Source organism: Chiloscyllium plagiosum, chromosome 38 (genome assembly GCF_004010195.1).
Source record: "Chiloscyllium plagiosum isolate BGI_BamShark_2017 chromosome 38, ASM401019v2, whole genome shotgun sequence".
Lineage (NCBI taxonomy): Eukaryota > Metazoa > Chordata > Chondrichthyes > Orectolobiformes > Hemiscylliidae > Chiloscyllium > Chiloscyllium plagiosum.
The window spans coordinates 23,135,304-23,157,114 of NC_057747.1; the positions used below are offsets into that span (position 1 = coordinate 23,135,304).

Consider the following 21,811-nt stretch of genomic DNA (forward strand, 5'->3'; position numbering starts at 1 on the left):
GGGCCTTGGATAGAGGTGAGTGAGGAGGTGTGGGCGCAGGTTTTACAGTTCCTGCGGTGGCAGGGGAAAGTGGCAGGATGGGAGGGTGGGTCGTAGGGGGTCGTGGACCTGACCAGGTAGTCACGGAGGGAACGGTCTTTGCGGAAGGCGGAAAGGTGTGGGGAGGGAAATATATCCCTGGTGGTGGGGTCTGTTTGAGGTGACGGAAATGTCAGTGGATGATTTGGTTTATGCGAAGGTTGGTAGGGTGGAAGGTGAGCGCCAGGGGCGTTCTGTCCTTGTTACGGTTGGAGGGGTGGGGTCTGAGGGCGGAGGTGCGGGATGTAGACGAGATGCGTTGGAGGGCATCTTTAACCACGTGGGAAGGGAAATTGCGGTCTCTAAAGAAGGAGGCCATCTGGTGTGTTCTGTAATCATTTGTCTGTCTGGAGTAAGAAGCGTTTGGCAGTTCCACCCACCCATGTGTCATTTCTGTCAACAGTCCCTGCCCTCTAGGTGGGGGACAAAGAGAAATGAGTTATTGAATCTACATTTGCTAGTATTATTCATATAAGTACTGTTGTTTGATTCCTTTTGTTCTGTTACATGTTTAGAACAGTTGTATATTAGCCCAAGAAGTACAAACATTCAAAAGTATATGACTTCAAGCTGTTGTCTTGAACAGGGTAATAGAATGCAGGTGCTAAGCATGTTGTCATAGTTGTATGAAGGGCTGTCTGCTGAATCTTCATCATGCACTAGCTTTAACAAACCATATTCTTTCTTCTGTTCAGTGCATGGTTGTCAGGATATGAAGACCCCGTGATTAGTCGGATTAACCAGAGGATACAAGACCTGACAGGGCTTGATGTTTCCACAGCAGAGGAGCTGCAGGTAGGTGTGTGCAAAAAGGTTTTAGGGTAAATTGAATTCTATTCTAGTGAGTAGAGAAAAGCCAAAGAAAAAAACCACAGCAACAAAAGCAAAAAATGCTGGAAAAGCTTGGCAGGTCTGGCAGCATCTGTAGAGAGAAGCCAACATTAACGTTTTGGTTCAGTTCGGAGGAAAGGTCACTCAACCCGAAATGTTAACCCAGATTTCTCTCCACAGATGTTGCCAGACATGATGAGCTTTTCCAGCACTTGCTGTTTTTGTTTCAAATGAATAGAGAGATAGTTGTTTATCCCATTTGCAACAGCGATTACTACCATATGGTTCTAAAGACAATGAGATATAGTATTAGAATGTAAAGGTTTCAATAATTAGGGCTGCATCCGGTTTGAAAAAAATGTGGCAGAGCCTTTGGAAATGATCTGTTAAAACAATCGGTGAAATTAAAACAAGGATTGGAACATGTCAAACTTCGGTAGCTAAGGCAAAGCAAAATAGTATAGAGGCTAGAAAACTAAAATCGAAGGAACATGGCTCAAGTCCTCCATAGAGGTTACCACACCTGACAAATGAGAAAGATGCCCCTTCATCAGGCCTGCACCAATAAAAGGTCCTTAATTGGAAACATTAACTCTGTTTGCAACTCTCTCCCTCCCCCCTCTCCTTTCTCCCCCCGCCCCCCCACCCCCCGTCACTGCCTGGCATATTTCCACCGCGCCTCTCATATATACTTCAGTAGCCAACATCTTGACCAGTGTTATGAACTTCACTTGCTATGGAGTTCAAATTGTGTTTTTGCCTTTCTCATGCACAGCAGTTTTCGGTAACATTTTCACACCATTTTTAATTTTGAAAAGTCAAGATGAACTGTAGAATCTACAATTCCAGGTATGATCATTTCCTTCTGAACTGCGGTAGCCAGGATGCTATGTGGTAAGTTAGGATTCTAATATGTCCTTTCAGGCTATGTGGTGCAGTCCAAACGTTCAGTCCTGTACAGTTGGATTTTCTGGCTAAAGCAATATGTATTTCCCTTCTGCTTGTGATAAATCTTTAATCTGTAAGAGAATAAAGAGTTATGAGGAAAAGGTTTTAAAAAAAAAGTGGAATTGAGGCTTATCAAACCAGCTATGATCTCCGTGTAAGGTGAAACAAACCCAATGAGCCAAATGGCCTGCTTCTGCGACTTATGACCTTTTTGGGCACCTCTACTACCTTCAGCTTTACTCCAATGGATTTTGCATTATCTGTAGATGAGTTTTTCCCCTCAATTTTATTCAGTACTTTGTTAACTACTGAAGCTACACTGTTAGCTGAAACTAGATACAAAAATTTGTGATGCAGGCTCCAGAAGTTAAACATAAAACTTCTGCAGTGTTTTTTACAATGGTACAGCCGTTAAGGACATACATGACTTTCAATGTCAGTTGGGAAGATTGATTGATTCAGCAACCATGTTAATTGTGTTTTTTTTAAAAGGGAATGCCAAACAATATGATTCAGGAGGAAGATGGGAATTGAGAGGAATACATTTGTTCAGATCTAATTTTATTCTGCTGTATGTTGCTGCCATAAAGTTGCAAGATATTTGATTTTATATAAACTGTGAATGTCATTTTGTTAGCTGAATCAATTTGTGAAGAACATACACTTCAGACAGCAGAAAGCTTTCAAAGAAGTGCATGGTTGAACTTTTCATTTTAAGAAAAGTTCTCCTTAAATGAGCCTTAAACTCCATGTAATCCTGATAGAAAGTCATTTATCTTTTAGATAAGCGTAAAATGATTTTGAGGATAAAGTGAGGACTGCAGATGCTGGAGATCAGAGTCAAAATGTGTGGTGCTGGAAAAGCACAGCTGATGAAAAGCGTATGCTTGTAATGTTGACTCTCCTGCTCCTCGGATGCTGCCTGACTGGCTGTGTTTTTCCAGCACCACACTTTTTGATTGAGTAAAATGATTTTTGTTTGCCATAACACTATATTTACATTGGCTGATCAACCCTTAACCCAATTCAACCCTTAACAATCGCTCCTAGTGATGTGAGGATTTGTGGAAACCTTGGGAATGAAAGGGAACTGGATAAAGAGTATGAAGACATCGTATTTATTGTAGACGTGTTGTTGGGAGTAAGCTGGAGATGAAGAAGAACTTCAAATGGATTCAGGGCTATACAAAATTGCTTCTGTATCAGACGATCTGAACTCAGCAGCTCAAAGCAAAATAGTCAAGTAATGAGTTGGGTTTTTGCAGCTTAATAATCTTTTCCTTAGGATGATAATGACATTAGAGCCATAAGCCTGAGAATCTTCTACTTTTTCACTGTACAGTAACATTCGCAATAACGTTTGGTGCTTGTGAAACGTTGAGCATTTGACAGGTTCTGTCTGACTTCTCATTCCGCCATAGGTGGCCAATTATGGGGTAGGAGGCCAATACGAGCCTCACTTTGACTTTGGACGGGTAAGTGTGTCACTGTTTTATTTTTTTCAGCCTTTTTTTTTTCCCACAATTTGTTTCTTGTTTCAGGTGGCTAATTATGGCGTGGGAGGGCAGTATGAGCCCCACCATGACTTTGCTCGGGCAAGTAGTGACTTAGAAGTTGCAAATCCATTCCAAATTCCAAATCCTTCTGCTTTCTATAATGGGCTTGCATGGGTAAACTAGCCCTAGCATTGCATGATAAAAGCAGCATCTCATTTGGGAAAATCATGTTGGTTAATCAATAGATAATTGCAATATAGTTGATTCTTTTCAGTCGTTGCATGCTGAGTGATGGATTCATCTCTCAAAATTCAGGAACCAGTATAAATCAAGATTTATCATCAACGTTTTTGGATAGCTAGGAATACAACTTCTCCTTTATTTTTTCGAAGAGATTACTGGCAGTACGGAAGTTTACATATGTTATCCATGAAGTTGATGTAATTCTTGATTTATGTGTGTATTCCAATTTGTATTGTAAATCAGGTCTGCAAATCAGATCTCTAGCTAGTACATTCTTACACCCTCTTTCCTGGAATAGAGGTGTTACATTAGCAATTCTTCAATCCACTTGGACTTTTCCAGAGTCTAAAAAATTTTGGTACGTCATGTCCACTGTATCAACCTGTCTCTGCAGCCACCTCTGTTAAGATCCTAGGATGAATGCCTTCAAGACAGGGGATCATGACAACAGCCTTTCCTAATTGTTTTTCTGTGATCATGAATATTTTGAGTTCATTACTTTCAAGTATCATCTGGAGGTCCCCAACATTACAATTACCAATCTTCAGCCAATTCAGTTCATTCCATGTGATGTGAAGAGCAACTGGATACCGCAGAGACTATGGGCCCTGACAATACTCCAGGAATAGAACTGAAGACTTGTGTTCCAGAATTATTGGCATCAGGCTATTCCAGGACAGCTACTACACTGACCCCGCCCAGCCCTGTGAAAAATTGCCAGGTATGCCCTCTGCAAAAATGCAGGGCAAATCCAACCTAGCCAGTTACCACCCCCATCAGTGATGGAGAGGGGTAGTCAACAGTGCTATCAAGCAGCACATGCTTAGCAATAACATATTATCTGATGCTCAGTTTGCTTTCCTCTAGGGCCATTCACTCCTGACCTCTTTATAACCTTGCTTCAAACATGGACAAAAGAGCTGAATTCGAGAGGAGATGAGAGTAACAAATATCAAGGCTGTATTAAACCGAGTGTGGCATTAAGAGGCCCTATTAAAACTAAAATCAATGCAAATTCAGGGACAGCTGTTTGCTGCTGGACTCATTCCTGGCAGAAAGGGAGATGGTTGTGGTTGTTCAAGGTCACATGCCTCGGTTCCAGGTGCTCCCTGCAGCATTTCCTCAGGATAGTGTCCTAGACTCAACTAACTTCAGCTGCTTATTCAATGACCTTCCCTCCATCTCAAGACCAGATGTGGAATGTTTGCTGGTGGTTGGACCGTGATCAGCACCATTCGCAACTCTTCAGATACTAAAGCCCATGTCCAAATGCAGCAGGACTAGGGCAAACTCCAGACTTGGGCTGAAAGTTTGTAAGTAATCCACAGTACACATATGCCAGCAATGACAATCTCCAATGAAAGAGAATTTTAACCATTGTCTCTTGACATTCAACAACATTACCATCATTGAGTCATCCACAATCAACATCCAGAGGATTACCGTTGACCAGATACTGAACTAAACTAGCCACACCAATATTGGTTGCAAGAGCTTGTCAGAGACTGGAAAACCTAGAATGAGTAATCTGCCTTTTGACTGTGTCCCTGTTCCTCCAGGGTCAAAATTCTGACACTACCTCCCTTATAGACTTATGGGTCTACCTGCATCAAATGGGCTGCAACAATTCAACCTTCTGGCCTAGAAAAAGAAAATATTGTTTTGATATTACATTATTCTACTGAATAGGTATGAAATTGTTACGATGGAGATCAGTATTTGTGTTGGATTGAGGAAGCTGTTCTTTGGTTCCTTTCTTCAGTTTTTGAACTAGGGCACAAAATTTTTTAAAAATTAGTTGATCTTATGTGTCATATGTAATGCAAAAGAAAGGTTTAGGTTGATCACTTATATTTTATAAATTATATAATATATTTGAAAGATTTCAGTAAGCATTTTTATGGAGCAATTGGTTTTATTTGTTTAAAATGGGATGCATATGAAACAGTAGTTTGTAGCCAGGAAATTAGGTGGATTTGTGTTTTGTAGTCAAAGTGCAAATTGTAATAATATTATGGCTTTCAGAGGTATATTATCGTCCTTTTATTTTAAATGAAGAGAGGTTGAAACTGAGTCTCTGAGCAGTCTGAAAATGAAAAGGAAATGAAACGGTTTGAATTATGATTAAAAGCAGAAGGAAAAGAAAGGAAGCTCTGAGTAGAAGAGAAGGAGAAGGAGCTAGCTTTTGAATTTCAGAAGTTGACAATGAAAGAGGAAAGTTGATTTAAAATGGTGAAGGTAAAAGATAGGAGTAGTGATAGGTACGATGATGAAGAGCAAATCCATTCTAGCCAAAGGCCTGGTGGGGATCTGTTTAAATATATTCAAGCATTGCCAAAGTTTGATGAGAAGACTGTAGAAAATTTTTCATTTGAGAAAGTGGCTAAACAAATGAAATGGCCAGTGACCATGTGTCTTAGAAGTTGAACAAAATTGGTAGGTACAGCTAGTGAGGTATTTGCATCAATATCAGAGGAAGTATCCAGGGAGTACAATGAGGTGAAAAAAGCAATGTTAAATACATATAAATCTGGTGCCAGAAGTCTACTGACAACATTTCAGGAATCTAAGGAGGGAACTTGGTCAAACATGCATAGAAGTTGAAAGGATCAAGCAAAGTACCTTTGATAGCTGAATAAAGGCATTGAAAATAGATCAGACTGTTTGTTTATTTTGGAAGAATTCAAAAATACACTTCCTGAGGTAATGAGAACTCACGTGGAAGAGCAGAGCGTTAAAACGAACTATCTGTTAATAAAGTAAGGAAGCCACAGGTTGAAGCAGGAGGAGAAATCAAAAATAGAGATAAGGAAGTTGAAGTTTAATTACCAGAGAGCATGTTTGATCGGATGAATAAGAAAAACCAAGAACAGGTGGAGGACAACGTGAATATTTTTAGTTGAGAGACGTTAACTGAATTACAATGGAAAGATGAAAAGCTAAAGCTGTTGTATCGGATATTATACACAAAAAAAGATTGAATGTATCCCAGAATGTTACTATCTTAAAAATAACATCTTGATGAGGAAATGGAGACTATCTCGTATTCAGGCAATGAGAAATGGGCAGTTGTTCATCAAGTTGTATTACCTTGGGTTATAGAAAGGAGATGTTGTGAGTAGCGCATGAATTACCAGTAGGAGGTCATGTGGGAGTAAGTAAGACTTGAGCCAAAATATAAAAACTGGCAGATACTTTTATCCAAAAAAGTGAAGGAAAGTTTGGGTTTTGTGACACCAAAAGGACTGTACAAGTTTAAAGTCATGCCATTTGTATGAAAAATGCACCAGTCACATGTCAAAGACTAACCAATAAAGTAGTTTCAGGATTACCCAATTAGGTGGTGTATATCGACGATCTGGTAAGTTTTAGTCATGTATGAAAGAGCATTTGGAGCGTCTATTGGAATTGTTCGACAAACCTCTGGAGGCGGGCATGGTGATAAACCTGGCGAAGTGTGAGTTCGCAAAAATCCAAGTCATGTTCCTGGGCCATATCATTGAACATTGAAAGATAGCCCAATGGACGTGAAAACAAAAGTTATTGAGAAATTTCCCATACAATCAACGAAGAGGGAAGTACTACGATTCTTGGGACTGAGTAGATTTTATCAAAAATTCGTACCAGATTTTAGCAGCGTCGTTGCTCCACTGACTGACTTGTTGGAGAAGTGCAGAAAATTTCAGTGAATGGAGGTCTGTCAGAAGGAAATTAACTGCCTTAAAGCTATGTTAACCACCACCACCACCACTACCAACCTCCTCCCCCACACACAGTGTTCGCCGCACCTAATTACACAAAGTGGCTATCGATTGGAGTGTTGGTGCTCTACTATTGCAAGAAGCTGACAAGATAAAAAGAGCTTTTGGGTATTTTTCTAGAAAATTGAATATTCATCAACAGAAATATTCCATGACTGAGAAGGTGACCTTCAGTTTGGTGTTGGCATTGTAACATTTCAACATTTATGTTGCCAGTAATTTGTCTGAGACAATTGTAAGTCACTGCAAAGATTGCCACGGAGTAGGACTCATCAGCCAGTGCTCATTTTCTCCATCCATGTCTTTTTTTTTTTCTTGTGATTTTCTTTTCTTTCTTACCTACTGTTCTGAGCCTCGAGTGAAGTCAGAGTGGACTCTGGCCTCAAGGTGAATCCAGAGCAGACTCTTGGCCTTGAGAGGTGAAGCCCATCACAGTCTGTAGGCGAGGTGCCTGCACGGGACTGGGTTGGACTGTTTATTCTGTTATTCTGAACTTTTTTTTTCTTTATTTTTCTAATTCGTTCCTAAGAATTTGTACTTAAGAATCTGTACTCTAGGTACCTTTGTACCTAAGATGGTGCCATAAGTGGTGACTTTGTAAACTTTTCACTGTCCTCATGTGACAATAAATCTAATTCTATATACTGATCATAGCCTTTTACCATTTTTGAAAAAAATTAAAGATAAAAATAGCACACTGCTTAAATGGTGTTTATTGTTACAACCATCTAATTTGAAAATTATACATATGGCAGGACGAGAGAATGTAATTGCTGACACGCTGTCACAACTGTGATGAAGGAAGATTTAAGGCATTCAGTGGCAGAAGAAACTGATTGAAATGGACTGTAATGTAGAATGTTTGCATGCTTAGAGTCAATGTAGTGTGCATTATAGTGTATTAATAGGGTTTTACCGTCTTTGGATATTGGTGGTCTTTTTTTTAAGTGGGGAGGTGAGATAATATTATGGCTTTAAGATGTGTGTTTTGTTCTGGTTATTTTTATGAAGAGAGGTTGGGATAGGGCTGCAGAGAAGTCTGTTCCAAGCCAATAGAGTAAACAGCTTGTGAGGCCTTGGGTTTTTTTTAAGTTAGAACAACAGAAACAGCCTGAATGGGTGGAGTCAGGCTCCCACAGAACCTGAGGTTTTGTTTAGTTTTTAGCAGTTGCTAGGGTTTTCAAGCTGGCTGTGGAACCTGCCTTTCTATCTGTTACAGCTAAAAGCTGGAGTTTTCTCTGATGCCAGAACTGCACATCAGGCCAGTCCATTTTACTAAATTTGCCTTTGCCCAGGGTGCATTTATGAGATGTTTCCATATTGGAAAAGTTGCTGTTTAGTCATTAAATAATGTATTATTCTTTCCCAATAGTTAATTAGATCAATTCTTCTTCTTTCCTTTGTAATTTAACAGTAGAGTAAGAATAAAGTGTTTTGCTTAAAGCCGAGTAGTATAACCAATTAAATTATATCTGGAACACAGCACCTTATACTTCTAAATAAGAAAAAGTTAGAGTTTAGGCTATCTCTTCGATGGGGGTTTGGACTGGTCCTTAACAGTATGTTATATTATAGAAGAAAGAGATAATTTGCATGCAAGTGCTTGTATTTTGCAGCTGTAGCAAGTTGCATGCACTTTCTCACCCTCCATTCTGTGTTCTGTCTATCTGTATTGTGGGCTTGAGACTTCTGCTGGCTATTTTATGGATTCCAGCCAGGCGATATTTTCTTGTTATGTCTCCAAGGTGGTGACTCTAGCAAAGGCTGGTGAGCCATTGTGACTATTATTCACTCTTGAATTGAAACAGAGCTCCTTCAGCCAGTATGGAAGAGTGCAGTGTTTAGACCCAAGACCTGAAACGGAGGTGTTCATGGAGAATTACTTACGTTTAAGATACAGTGCACACATGTCATGAGAACAGAGATTGGGAAAGTACACAATGTGGAGTCAGAACGAGTCTGAGATGCACTCTGGGTGTATGGCCAGAAATAAAGTCTGATTTTAATTTAGTCTCAAATGTTACTTAGAAAACATGCCAGATATAATGCATGGCTTGTTTGGCTTTCTCTGTGATGTACCACTTAGCAGAATCTCAATTATGTTCAAATTGAGATCTGCAAAACAATTAATGTGCACACATGTTTGTGGAATTGCTTTTGTCTGCTGTACTGTAGGAATGGTAAATCCATTGTCTAAGCATTTATGGGTTAGTGCTTCTGTTGAAATGGCAGAGAAAGGAATTGTATGTAAAATGCATTGTCATCATTAATGCTGGCACCATAGAGTTTCATGTCCTACATTACTGACATTGCATCAATAGCAACTTTCTTTCCTCTACATAGAAAGATGAGCCCGATGCATTCAAAGAATTGGGGACTGGAAACAGAATTGCTACCTGGTTATTTTACGTAAGTAAGATCTGTTCTATAATTTGGCTAATTGAATCTGAACCATTAATTCAGCCATCTAGTTTGTGACCTGTTGGAGTAACTAAGCTCTGTGTTTCAAGCAACGTTGTTAGCCTGTAAAACAGCTGTGTGTGTTCTATTATGTATTTGGAAAAAAGAATTGAGGCACCTTAGCCACTTCTAAGAGGATAGACCATTTTAATCTCTCCTCTTTTTATCTCCCTCCCCTCCCAGAACGTCTAGATCTGGTTTTAACTTCACACAGGCATGGCTGAGAACAGAAGCTCCGTTGAATCCTACTGAACTTTCTTTGGTTTTAAGGGACATGAATGCTGCCAGTTACATACAAAATTGCATTTAAAATCATAGGACAAAACTCTGAAATGCTTAGTCGTCTTATGCAAAGAGATTATTACTTCAGTATGAGGACTCACGTTACATTCTCAACATTTCTTCAGCTTGCAATTCCATTACAACCCCCACCACCCCCTGTGACAGCAGTACAGAGCCAGGTCATTTCACTGTTTGTTCAAAACAACAGCTGAAAGCCACTGCTGAAAGCGGGCTTTCAAACTCGAACCATCAGGCAGAATTCTCGAAAGCGTTGCATCTTACATGTTTAACTTTGGAATAAGATGTGGGGGACCAAGGAAAACAGGCACAGTGGCATTTATACAATATATGATGTTGAGCCTGAGGAGTATGGTTTCTAAATGAAGTTTGATTAGAGGCTGTGGAATGTGAGGTAAGGGGACCAGAGCAGGCAGATATATTTCAGTCCCTAGACTATAATTATTTTTCTATTTAATCGAACCAACGTCATACTTCAAATCATCCTGATGCTTTCAGGAATAGCAGATATTTGTAATAAAGGATGATGTTATGGCTGTTTGTTAGATTTTATTTGTAGCTTGACATTAATTGTACGATCTGTTAAAGAGCCTTTCTTGCGTATTTGTTGCTGTTCTTTAGTCTTCAGTTTTGACTTTATTTTGCTAGATGAGTGATGTAGCAGCCGGTGGAGCCACAGTTTTTCCTGAAGTAGGAGCAGCAGTGTGGCCACAAAAGGTATTTGAATTGATTTCTATCTCTCCTTCTATAATCCGGTGCTCATTTCCCACACGTGCTCTCACTTGCTCATGCGTACAGCCTTTTCCTTGCACTTCATGCTGTCGCATTTTCCTGATCTCTGGATCTGCTCTGTCTTCACTATTCTTGTCTGTTTAACTCCATGTTATCCAAATGAAATGAGTAATAAATGATTTAACTAATTGATGAGACCGCCATTCATCCCCTGGAGCCTGTTCATCCTTCAAGGAGATTACGGCTGATCTGTGGCTGAAGCTCATCTGTGGGGGAGAGGTTTTGTGATGCAGTGGGAGTGTCCGTACATGCTTTTGGCCTATATCCCTTAATGCCTTTTGCTTAACAAAGATTTAACTATCTCAAATTTAAAACTAACAACTGACAGGCATCCTCATTTGTGGAAGAAAGTTCCAAACATCTGCGGGTAGCACGGTGGCTCAGTGGTTAGCACTGTGCCTCATAGCACCAGGGCCTTGTGTTTTATTCCAGCCTTGGGCGACTGTCTATGTAGAGTTTGCATATTTTCCCCATGTCTGTGTGGGTTTCCTCTGGGTGCTCCGGTTTCCTCCCACACTCCAAAGATGTGCAGGTCGGGTGAATTGGCCATGCTAAATTGCCCATAGTGTTAGGCGCATTAGTCAGAGGGAAATGGGTCTGGGTGGGTTACTCTTCGGAGAGTTGATGTGGACTGTATGGGCCAAAGGGCCTGTTTCCACACTGTAGGGAATCTAATCTATAATAATCTACCAGTCTTTGTGTGTAGAAGTGCTTCCTAACATCTCAATTGGCTCTAATTCTTAGACTACGCCCCAGGTTCTAGAATCCTCAACCAGTCGAAATAGTTTCTCTTTATCTACACTGTCTTCCTGTTAATATCTTGAAGTCTTTGATCAGATCACTCCTTAACTTTCTAAACTCTAGAGAAACCGGCCTGATTTGTATAATGTCTCCTCATAATTTCACCCCTGAAGCCTAGGTATCATTCTTGTAAGCCAAACTATACTACCAGCAAGGCTAACATATCCTTCCTAAGGTTAAGTGCCCAGATTTCTTTACAGTACTACAAGTTGGGTCTAACCAGGGTTTTGGATAACTGCAGCATAACCTTTGTATTCTTATACTCCAGTTCAGCATTCCATTATCTTTCGTGACTATTTTCTGCACCAGTTTGTGATATTTCAAAGATGTATGTACCTGAAACACCAAGTCTCTTTGGGCATCCATTATATTGAACTTCACAGCGTATACTTCATGCTAGGGGTAATTTGCTAGCCGTTACAGGCACTCACCTAAGATACTATTCTGTTGAATTAGGAATTTAACATTCAAATATCTATTTTTCTAAGGACTGATTGTATTTTTTTCCAGAGAGAGCATGAAAATAGTTTCACTGCCAGGGTAGCATTATATTACACCCATTAATTCCAAAGAATTGTATACTTTATTCAGAAAGGAATCATTTTTTTAAAGGTCCAATTTCTTACATTATGAAAACTACGCCAGGATACTCATTAGTTTTACAAGATGGTCCTGCATAGAGTTTGAGAGACTTAAGGGAAAGCTCTTGTCCTTTATTTTAGCAGATTCGGAGTTCAAATTCCACAACTGAGATATTTAACTGATTGCTTGGTCTGGAGAAAGTGTAAAGGGTTCCAAAGCCTACTTGAAGAGTAAAGGGCATTGGAGTTCTCCAGGAATCCTGGTCAACAAATGGATTCCCCAAAACACGCAATCTGGTCACTCATCTCAACTCTTTGTGGAGTGTTTGTTGGTTTCTAATGGGTTCTGTGGATGGATGTTAAATACCTATTAGCTCAAGGTAACAACTTAAGCAGGTATTGAGTATTGATTGGTGAATTGTACTTGGCTGTGAGAGAGGGTTTTTGTGATGTCCCTACCTGTGGAACAGTTCTGTGTTCATGTCCAACCTGCTCCAGAGCTGTTGCCTGAACAGTTTGATTAAAAATAATCACTTTGATATGTACAAGGGCTCTTGTGATGCAATGGTGGTGTCCTTACCTCTGGGCCAGAAGGTCAGGGGTATGTCATAACATGTCTAAATAGGTTGATTTTTAAAATTTAGGTGACTTGTTTTTAAAAAATGGCTTGGAAATGCATACCCCATAGTTTTCAATTAGAGTGCCCTTATATTTTTGTTTGATTTGGTTAACTTTGTTTCTTGATTATGAAAGTAAAGTACATAGGTATGTGTGTATAAAGAAAAGCCTGCCAACCTTGGGTGGGTCTGTTTAGAGTGACCATGTAATGTCTATGATGAGCAGTAAGAGTCCCAGCAAAGTATTCTAGTCTGTGTGTTCTTCACAAACCGGTTTGGGGGAGCACCAACAGTCATGCCTTGCATACATTACTTGTTGCATTCATCTAAATTGCACTAGTGGCAAAGTTTGGAAAGTGATTTATTCGCTTTGACATATCCTGAAGATGTAAAGAGTACCAAATAAATGAAAATTTATTTTATCCTTAGTAGCAAGCAACATCAGAGGAATCCTAACCCTATCGCAAGGCAACATGGGAATGAGAAACATTCAAGGGAGCTTTAAATATATAATCTTTCTTGCAGTGCAGTACTTAGCTGACTTGTAATTAGCATATTCAACATCGGTCAAAACTGCTGTTCTAGTGCTAAATTAAACTCCCTACTACCAATTTAGACTTCTCTGGTTTGTATGTATGTTGGATAATTAAATATAAATAGAAAAGTAGGATTGCAATTTGTTTAGAGGTTTTAACCATCTCAAACTTTACAAAGGAATTCATTTAGAAAGAGCCAACCTGGCAGGCGGTGGTCAATGAGGTAACGAGAGGTGGAGGCAGTTTGATGGCAACAGTGGAAGGACCAGCCAGTTCAAGTTTGTTGAGAATAATACCAGGAAACTCCCTGTTCTTCAAATGGCACAGCAAAATCTGATCCACCGCAACAGACAGAGATTTGGTTTGGCATCTCATTCAAACCCCCACCAATGAAACATACCCTTCAGAAATGCATCGCAAGTGCAAGCCTGGATATAATTGATACTGACTGTGTTTTTGGTAGAGAAGTTAGTCATTCCTGCCTTGCTATCTACAAGAACGTGGCGATGTTCATGGTTTATTAAGCTGTAAAATTGTGACCGTACATTTGTTCAGAAACTATTTATGCTTTGTTGTAAACCTGACACTACTGATAGTCCCTTGATGTAAAAAGATCCAAATTTGGACCAATCTCCTTGATTTGATTACTCAGTATGAAAGTTGGATGTAATTTTAACAAATGTATGAGTGTGGGTTCCAGTTTGGGCTTCTTCCCTTTTGATTTCAAGGTTGTTTATATAATTCTTCAGTTATCCTTCATGGACATTTGGCAAACGCTGCGGAAATGCTTTAGATCATTGTTGATTTAGATCACTGTGTGATTTAATCAGTTCATTTGCTTAACGTGTTGAGTACATATTGAATACTTATATTGCAGGGCACAGCAGTATTTTGGTACAATCTGTTTCCCAGTGGAGAAGGTGATTACAGCACCCGACATGCAGCTTGTCCAGTATTAGTGGGAAACAAATGGGGTAAGTACAGAAATGCTGAACATCAGGGGAGTAGCGGGTATGTGTCAGTCTCATAAATTATACAGCATAATTATCAGGGGTAATCTCGCCCTCCTGATGAATTCACAGATTTACCATATTCTTACAAATAATAATGGAGAGCCAACAACTATGAAACACAGCACGCACTGTACAACACAGGCATTTTCTTTAGTACACATGACATAGCACTGTTACTGACTATGTAACATAACGTTAGCCAGTCTTTTCCTGCAGAGCCACACAAGATATTGCATTTATATAAAAAAACAGTTCATTGGGGCAGAGGAGGAGGGAGAGAGTTGGGTTAAGGAAAGAAATTCCTGGTTCTTAGGGAGATGCAGCTCAAGAGATCAAAGTTAGAAAACCATGGTTTTGTAGGGCTGGAGGCAGTTTATTTAAAATTCATTTGTGGGATGTGGGCATTTATTACCCGTCCCTAGTTGCCTCTGAGAAGATGGTGGGAAGCTGTCTTTTTGAACAACTGCAGTTGGGAAAGGAATTCCAGGATGTTGACCCAGCGACACTGAAGGATTGGCGATACATTTCCAAGTCAGGATGGTGAGTGGCTTGGGAAACTTGAAGGTGGTGCTGTTACCAGACCAGCGAGCGGTGAGGCTAAAAAGAAATTCAAACAGTTTGGCTTCTGGTGTCCCCAATGCCTCAACATAGATGCATCTAGATCTAAGGCTGATAAAGTGGATCATAATGTATGTAGCAAGAATTTTGTATGAAATAAAACTACACTGGAGAAACTCAGGTCTGGCAGCATTTGTAGAAAAAGAAACAAATGTAACTTCAAGACCAATATGACTTCCGAACTGAAGTGTTCTGTATGAGCCACCTGTTTGGTGAACTGGGAAGGAAACAGGATCAAGTGAAACTAAAAGAGAAGGTGACGTAATGGACTTGACTCTGAAGCAGCAACTTATTGAATGTTAAATCACGGATTGCCATCTTAAAGATTACTGCCTGCAGTTTCCCCAGAGCTTCTAGTTTCAATCATCACCTCCTGTCCAGTTTCCAAGTACATCCCAGGCATGTTGGATGGGAGGAAAATACAGAACGACTGGTAGTTTTTTTTTATTGGTGGTGTGACACTGGTGCACAGGACTGGATTATAATCCTGGAACTTCCTCCCTAACTGCACTGCACCTGTATCTACAGTACGTGGATTGCAGCAATTCATGAAGGCAACTCCCATGACTTTCTCAGTGACAATTGGGGATGGACAGTAAATGCTGCCCTCCCGTGAATAATGAAAGTTAATGAAGGGACTATTGAAAAAGAAAGTGAACCCTATGCCTTTGACAGCATCTTGGAACCTGATATTTCCTGGGTCACAGTGTTCAATGCAGCTATTGGGACTGAAGCATGTAGGCCGCACAGTCCTCTAAAATACACTGGAAACTGAAAACAAAAATTGTTAGATGGTGTTAACTGATTCTCCCGAGTTTCATTCTTCCAGCCCCCTGTGTACCTAATAATAATATTTTTAGAGTGGCTCTTCATTGAATTTTACAGTGAAGAGGGTTTTTATTCTTTCATTGGATACAGGCATCATTGGTGAGGCCAACATTTATTCCCAATACCCATTGCTTTAAACTGAGTGACTTGCTACAGCCATTTGAAGGGACATTTTAAAAAAAAACCCTCATTGCAGGTCTAGAGTCACTTGTAGATCAGACTGGGGAAGGATGGCAGATTTATTTCATAAATTAATAAACCAAATAGATTTTCACAACAATCAAGTCTAGCTTCATATTCCAGTTTTACTCACTGAACGTGAATTCCGCAGGTTACCATGGTGGGATTTGAATGGATTAATAGTCCAGTGACAATACCAGTAAACCACCATTTATCCCAAGATGTGACTTGGCTCATTGCCCCTGTGTGGCACTCTGGAAGAACTCTCCATTTAGTCCAATTACCCAATTCTTTTACTGTGCACTTTTATATTTACCCACTATCCTTTAAAAATCTATAATAGATTTCCGCTTCATCACAATTTCAAGTAGGCTGTTCTACATTCTCACAGCTATCTATCTAATGATTTCCTAACCATTGCTTTTTTTCATTTTCACCATTTTTAACTCACTCATTTACACACTCTGTGACCTGTAAAATGCTTGTTTTAAATTCCCTAATTACAATTTCATAGTCTGCCCTTTAATTTGAAACAGAGCCTCCCTAAGCCTTTTCTCATGAGAAGATGCTACAGTTTCCCCTGATAATAAAGCCTCTCCCTGTAGTCAGTCAGGTGTGTAAACCCTTTCCAGTGAGATTAGCTCTGCAGAACTATGGGGGAAAAGTGCAGGACTGAGTCGAACTGTGTTGTTTTCTCAGAGAGCCAATTCAAACGTGACCTTCTGTGCTACGACTATTCGCTATTACATATTTAATAAAATATCCTTCAAAGCTATTCAAACTGTGGCCTAATTAATAATTATAGAAATTTAAGCAACTTGTATCCTCTACGCCAATCGATAAAATAAACACAAAAACGTAACAGAAGCTTTGCGTAAAAAGACATGATATGGAGCAGCCAGTGTTGGACTTGGGTCGACAAAGTCACGCAACACCAGGTTATAGTCCCAACAGGTTTATCTGAAATCACATTCTTTGCTCCTTTGTTAGGTGACTTCAAATAAACCTGTTGGACTATAACCTGGGGTCATGTCACTTCTGACTTAAAAAGACATTTTTGGCAATTTGTCTTCCCTCTTGTAAGTATTGCGTGTCTGAGCAAATACCAAACCTGCCCTTTTTCCCTGTTCTCCCATTTGTTTCATGGTTACACACTTTTGTTTTCCTTCCAGCATACAGCACCTTGTATTTCTGTACATTGGGCAGATGGTGGCTGAAATTCAATCTGTATGTGTCATCCTGGAGATGCTTGTAAATCTTCCCAGTTAGCCACATGCCTGTGTTTATGTTTTGTTGGCAATTGTTTGTTGTTTGCACACACCATTCTCCCCTGCCAACCCACTCATCATTAATGGACGGCAGTAACTATAATATATTGTCAGCCTTTTGAAGACAGGAGTAAATCTAACCCACAGCTAAACTGGCCACAGATTATGAATCGAAAAGTGTGGCGCTGGAAAAGCACCTCTAGTCAGGCAGCATCCGAGGAGCAGGAGAGTTGACATTTCGGGCAATCCAAATCGTCGATTCTCCTGCTCCTTGGATGCTGTCTGACCGGCTGTGCTTTTCCAGCACCACACTCTTCGACTCTGATCTTCCGCATCTGCAGTCCTCCCTTTCTCCTAACAGATTAGGAATCGTAGACAAACATAGTAATAAGTGAGTCGAGAGCTAATGGGTGCCTTTAATATATGCTGCAATCTTTTAATATACTGCATAGTATGTGTGTGAAAATGTATTCCAATTTCAAGAGACGATGGTGTGCTGGTAATATCAATAAATTAGTAAGTCAAGGGCTAGGGGACATGGTTCGAATCCCATCCCAGCAGCTGGACAGTTTGACAAGTCTGAAATTCAAAAGCGACTCTCAGTGGTGGTAACGATGAAACCATTATTAATTTTTGTAAAAGTGCACCTCGTTCACTGAATAGGCAACAAATGTTGCTGAGCTTGCCAACAATGTCTGTATCCAAATGAATGAGTAAGGAAAGAATAAATTACTATCAAGTTAAAATTCCTCAAATGAATGAAAGAAAATGCACATTTTTGCTTTTACTTTTGTAGTTTCTAATATTAGCATAAGGCAAATAATTCACCCCAGTTTTATAATCATCTGTCAGTCTCTGTACATTCCTTGCATAGTTTGCAGTCTCCAAGGATGAGAACAATTCACTGATTTGTTCATAACGTAATTATAAAACAGTTTCTCTCGAGGTCAATTTCTGATTTCTATATTACCCCACTGAGTTTTCATATCAAAGACCATTTGGAATTATAATTTCCATGATTTAATCATTTGTGAATGATCCATCTGGCAACAAAAGTATTGTGCATCTACATGGCATAGATCAGGTCAATAATAAGGGAGGCACAATTTTAAGGTGAAAGTCAGGACGTTTAGAGGGGATTTGAGGAAAAGCATTTTCCATCCACAGTGTGTCTGGAATGAACTGTCTGGAAAGGTAGATGAGGTGGGAAGCCTCACAACCTTTTTAATAAGTGCTTGGATGTACGCTTGAAGTGCCATAACATACAGGAAAATGGGTCTAGTGTCATTTTGGGTGGTACAGATTTGATAGGCCAAAGAGCCTCTTCTTTACTGTATGATTCTATGGCAAGCCACTAAGTGGGCAGGGGCTGAGCTAGCCTTGCCTACATGCTGTGGATGAAAGAGCTTTTGGAAAACAAAAAGGACAGGTAAGCTCTCATAGAGTCAGAGATGTACAGCATGGAAACAGACCCTTCTGTCCAACTCGTCCATGCCAACCAGATATCCCACCTGCCAGTACCTGGCCCATATCCCACCAAACCCTTCCTATTCATATACCCATCCAGATGCCTTTTAAATGTTTTAATTATACCCGCCTCCACCACTTCCTCCAGCAGCTCATTCCATACACGCACCACCCTTTGCGCGAACAATTTGTCCTTTAGGTCTCTTTTATATCTTTTCCCCCTCACCCTAAACCTATGCCCTCTAGTGCTGGACTCCCCCATCCCAGGAAAAAAAACTTTGTCTATTTATCCTATCCATGCCCCTTATGATTTTATAAACCTCTATAAGGTCACCCCTCAGCCTCCGATGCTCCAGGGAAAACAGCCCCAGCCTGTTCAGCCTCTCCCTATAGCTCAAATCCTCCAACCCTGGCAACATCCTTGTAAATCTTTTCTGAACCCTTTAAAGTTTAGCAACATCTTTGCGATAGGAAGGAGACCATCTCATTGAATGAAATTAATAAGACTGCATTTTGGGTTTTGAACTTTCAGCTTGGAGCAAAAAATGAATTATAGCCTCATTATATGAATCATTAGAACACCCACTGGATCTTTATTTACATGGAATGCTTTGAGTTGCATACTCATATTGTTGCTGTTTGTTTGTAAATGTTTAGTACACAGCATGATGGTGCAGTGGACACGGGTAATTTGCGAGGTCGGTCTAGTTTCCCAGGCAGTGGGAAATGGCATTAACCAAAACTTATGTCCAATTGGCTATTTTCCAGTGTCTAATAAATGGATCCATGAGCGTGGGCAGGAATTCCGAAGAAGATGTAACTTGTCCGAGTGGGATTGATGTTCCCTATGCCGTATGTGAATTGCCCCCTCTAGCCACACCATCTCCACTACAACACGGTTCCTGTTCAGACTCTTACCATCTCTCGCTGTCTTCGCAACCCTCCTGCCTGCTGCCGACTCCACCCACCCATCTAGAACCCGTCTGATGTGAAGATTGCGTTGTTACCTGCTATATGAAGACTTGAAGACGGTTCTTGTTTTATAATCCTATCTGTTGACAGGTTTTATTGAAGCAGAGTTGGGCTGGTTAGAGAACTGGAAATGTTCCTTAAAATCATAAATTTTCTACTAAAATTGCATTTCTCCTTAATTTTATTTTTTAAGAAAAATGTTTGCTAAAGGCTCTGTTCAGCAAATTGATTTATCAAGGGTGATTTTGCAACGCTGAGATACTGACATGAAACTAAAAGCATGAGATCCATCCTTGGAGCAAGGATTATGGAGTCATTCCCTCTGAAGTATGTTTTACTTGGGTACCTGTTACATCATGTGCCTTTCAGGGATTGTTCTGTTGGAAATTGGTTCTCAGCATTTGGTCCGGTCTTATGAAATGCTTCCCTGAAAGAGCAAGGAGTTTGCTTTTCAAGGCTTCCTGATTAATGAAGTGTTTTCTTTCAGAACTGGAGTTCTTGTAGCTATGTTTGTTAGATTAGTGTACTGTTAATGATGTAGATTTTGAAGCCACATACGTTCACTGAAAGATATATGTTGACTTTATTAGTCTTTTAAGTCCTTATATTAATGTAAGAAAATAGTCTGCATTTTGAAACTTTTCAAAAGAAGTTGAGCACCACAAAGATTCATTGATCAGGGCATTTATTCCCCCCTTAGTAACTAGTGAATTATGTCAGAGGTATTTAGTTTTGCAATTGTAAAGAGAGAGAGAGAGATGAGAAATTACTTATTTAAATAAGGTGGCTGTTTTTCTACTGCATTCTAACATATGTGTGGAGTATACCAGTAATAACTCTCCCAATGTGATGCACTGTTTTTGTGTGGTATACTCCGACAATAAGACTTGATGCAATTTTGCAAAAAACACTACATCACTCCTGACCTTTCGTTGTCTCCTTGTATTGCTACCATTTGCTGCTCTTTCTAACTGTTGACCATCAACTCTCCGTTGAAACACATGATACACATCATGTGGCAACATCGATTTGTTATCCCAGCATCAAGCAACAATTAGACTGTGCCTACGGTTTAAGCACCTTTGAAATGATTCAGCAAATATGTGTTTACTATATACTTAGTAGAAAGACTGAATTGATACTTGGATTTGTATTTTTTATTCCTGTGTTTTTTTTTTAAATATGTACTTCATAAGCATTATTGTTCTTCTTCCTCAGAGTTTACCCAGTTAATCATTATATAAAAGGTAAACTGTTTAAATAAAGGAGTATGAAAAAATGTGGAAATTAGAAACCGTCAATGATTTAAAAAGAATTGGTTGGTGTAGGGGATGCAAAAGGAATGTTTTGATTTGAATAGCATAAGTGGATTAACCAGGTGCCCAGGTGAATCTTTTTCAAAGGAAATGGGCTTTTTTTTCTGTGCTGTCAATGGGAGAAATGTGTATTTATATATCTTTTATTTTAAAATAAAACCAGCCCTTTCTCTCTTTTGTTAAAATACCATTTTCTTATTTGTCTCATTTTGTACTTGGAGATGTGGGTAGATTCCAACTCAGCCCAATACAAAACTACTGCCTCAATCCAGAGCTGATTGGTCCAAGCCAGATGGTGCCAGCCAACAGGACATGAGGGGAAAGCTACTGGTCTCACCACACAACATGATATCTCTCAGTTAACTTTTTAAAGTCAGAAACAACCTGTTTGAAATCAGGCAGCTTTCTACACTTTTCAATTTGGAAGAGCAAGAACATTCAATTTTATTCCTGGATTGAGAATCCAGTGCACCGAGAAGGGAACTATTATGGGAGGCTCATAGTCAGATCGCTCTCCTCTCTCACATTTCCCACAAACCCAGCACTTCAACCTGCAGACAAACACTTCTTGAGAGTTGTCAGGATTCCTGGTTTATCCAATTGAGAGAAGCAAGAATTGTTACAGAAACAGATAGGCAAACCAGGCGGAGACGGTTGCAGGTTTAATTCCTTGCACATGGCTCCTTTTGGAACAAGGTTTTGTGT

General features: G+C 39.8%; 1 protein-coding gene across 5 annotated transcripts in view; it reads left to right on the forward strand.

Moving 5' to 3' along the window:
• LOC122541907 (prolyl 4-hydroxylase subunit alpha-1-like) overlaps positions 1-20,687 on the forward strand; it is an 81,516-nt gene extending 60,829 nt beyond the window's left edge. For 3 of the 5 annotated variants that reach the window (XM_043679106.1, XM_043679107.1, XM_043679110.1), the window contains exons 10-15: positions 774-873; positions 3,279-3,332; positions 9,701-9,766; positions 10,766-10,834; positions 14,322-14,418; positions 19,587-20,687. In XM_043679106.1, coding sequence (XP_043535041.1) covers positions 774-873; positions 3,279-3,332; positions 9,701-9,766; positions 10,766-10,834; positions 14,322-14,418; positions 19,587-19,657 — 457 coding nt within the window. In that variant the 3' untranslated portion in view covers positions 19,658-20,687. Of the gene's footprint in view, positions 1-773; positions 874-3,278; positions 3,333-3,398; positions 3,453-9,700; positions 9,767-10,765; positions 10,835-14,321; positions 14,419-19,586 lie in introns of all 5 variants that reach the window. The other 2 variants (XM_043679108.1, XM_043679109.1) reach the window with 2 other exon arrangements.
• The last annotated feature ends 1,124 nt before the right edge of the window (positions 20,688-21,811 follow it).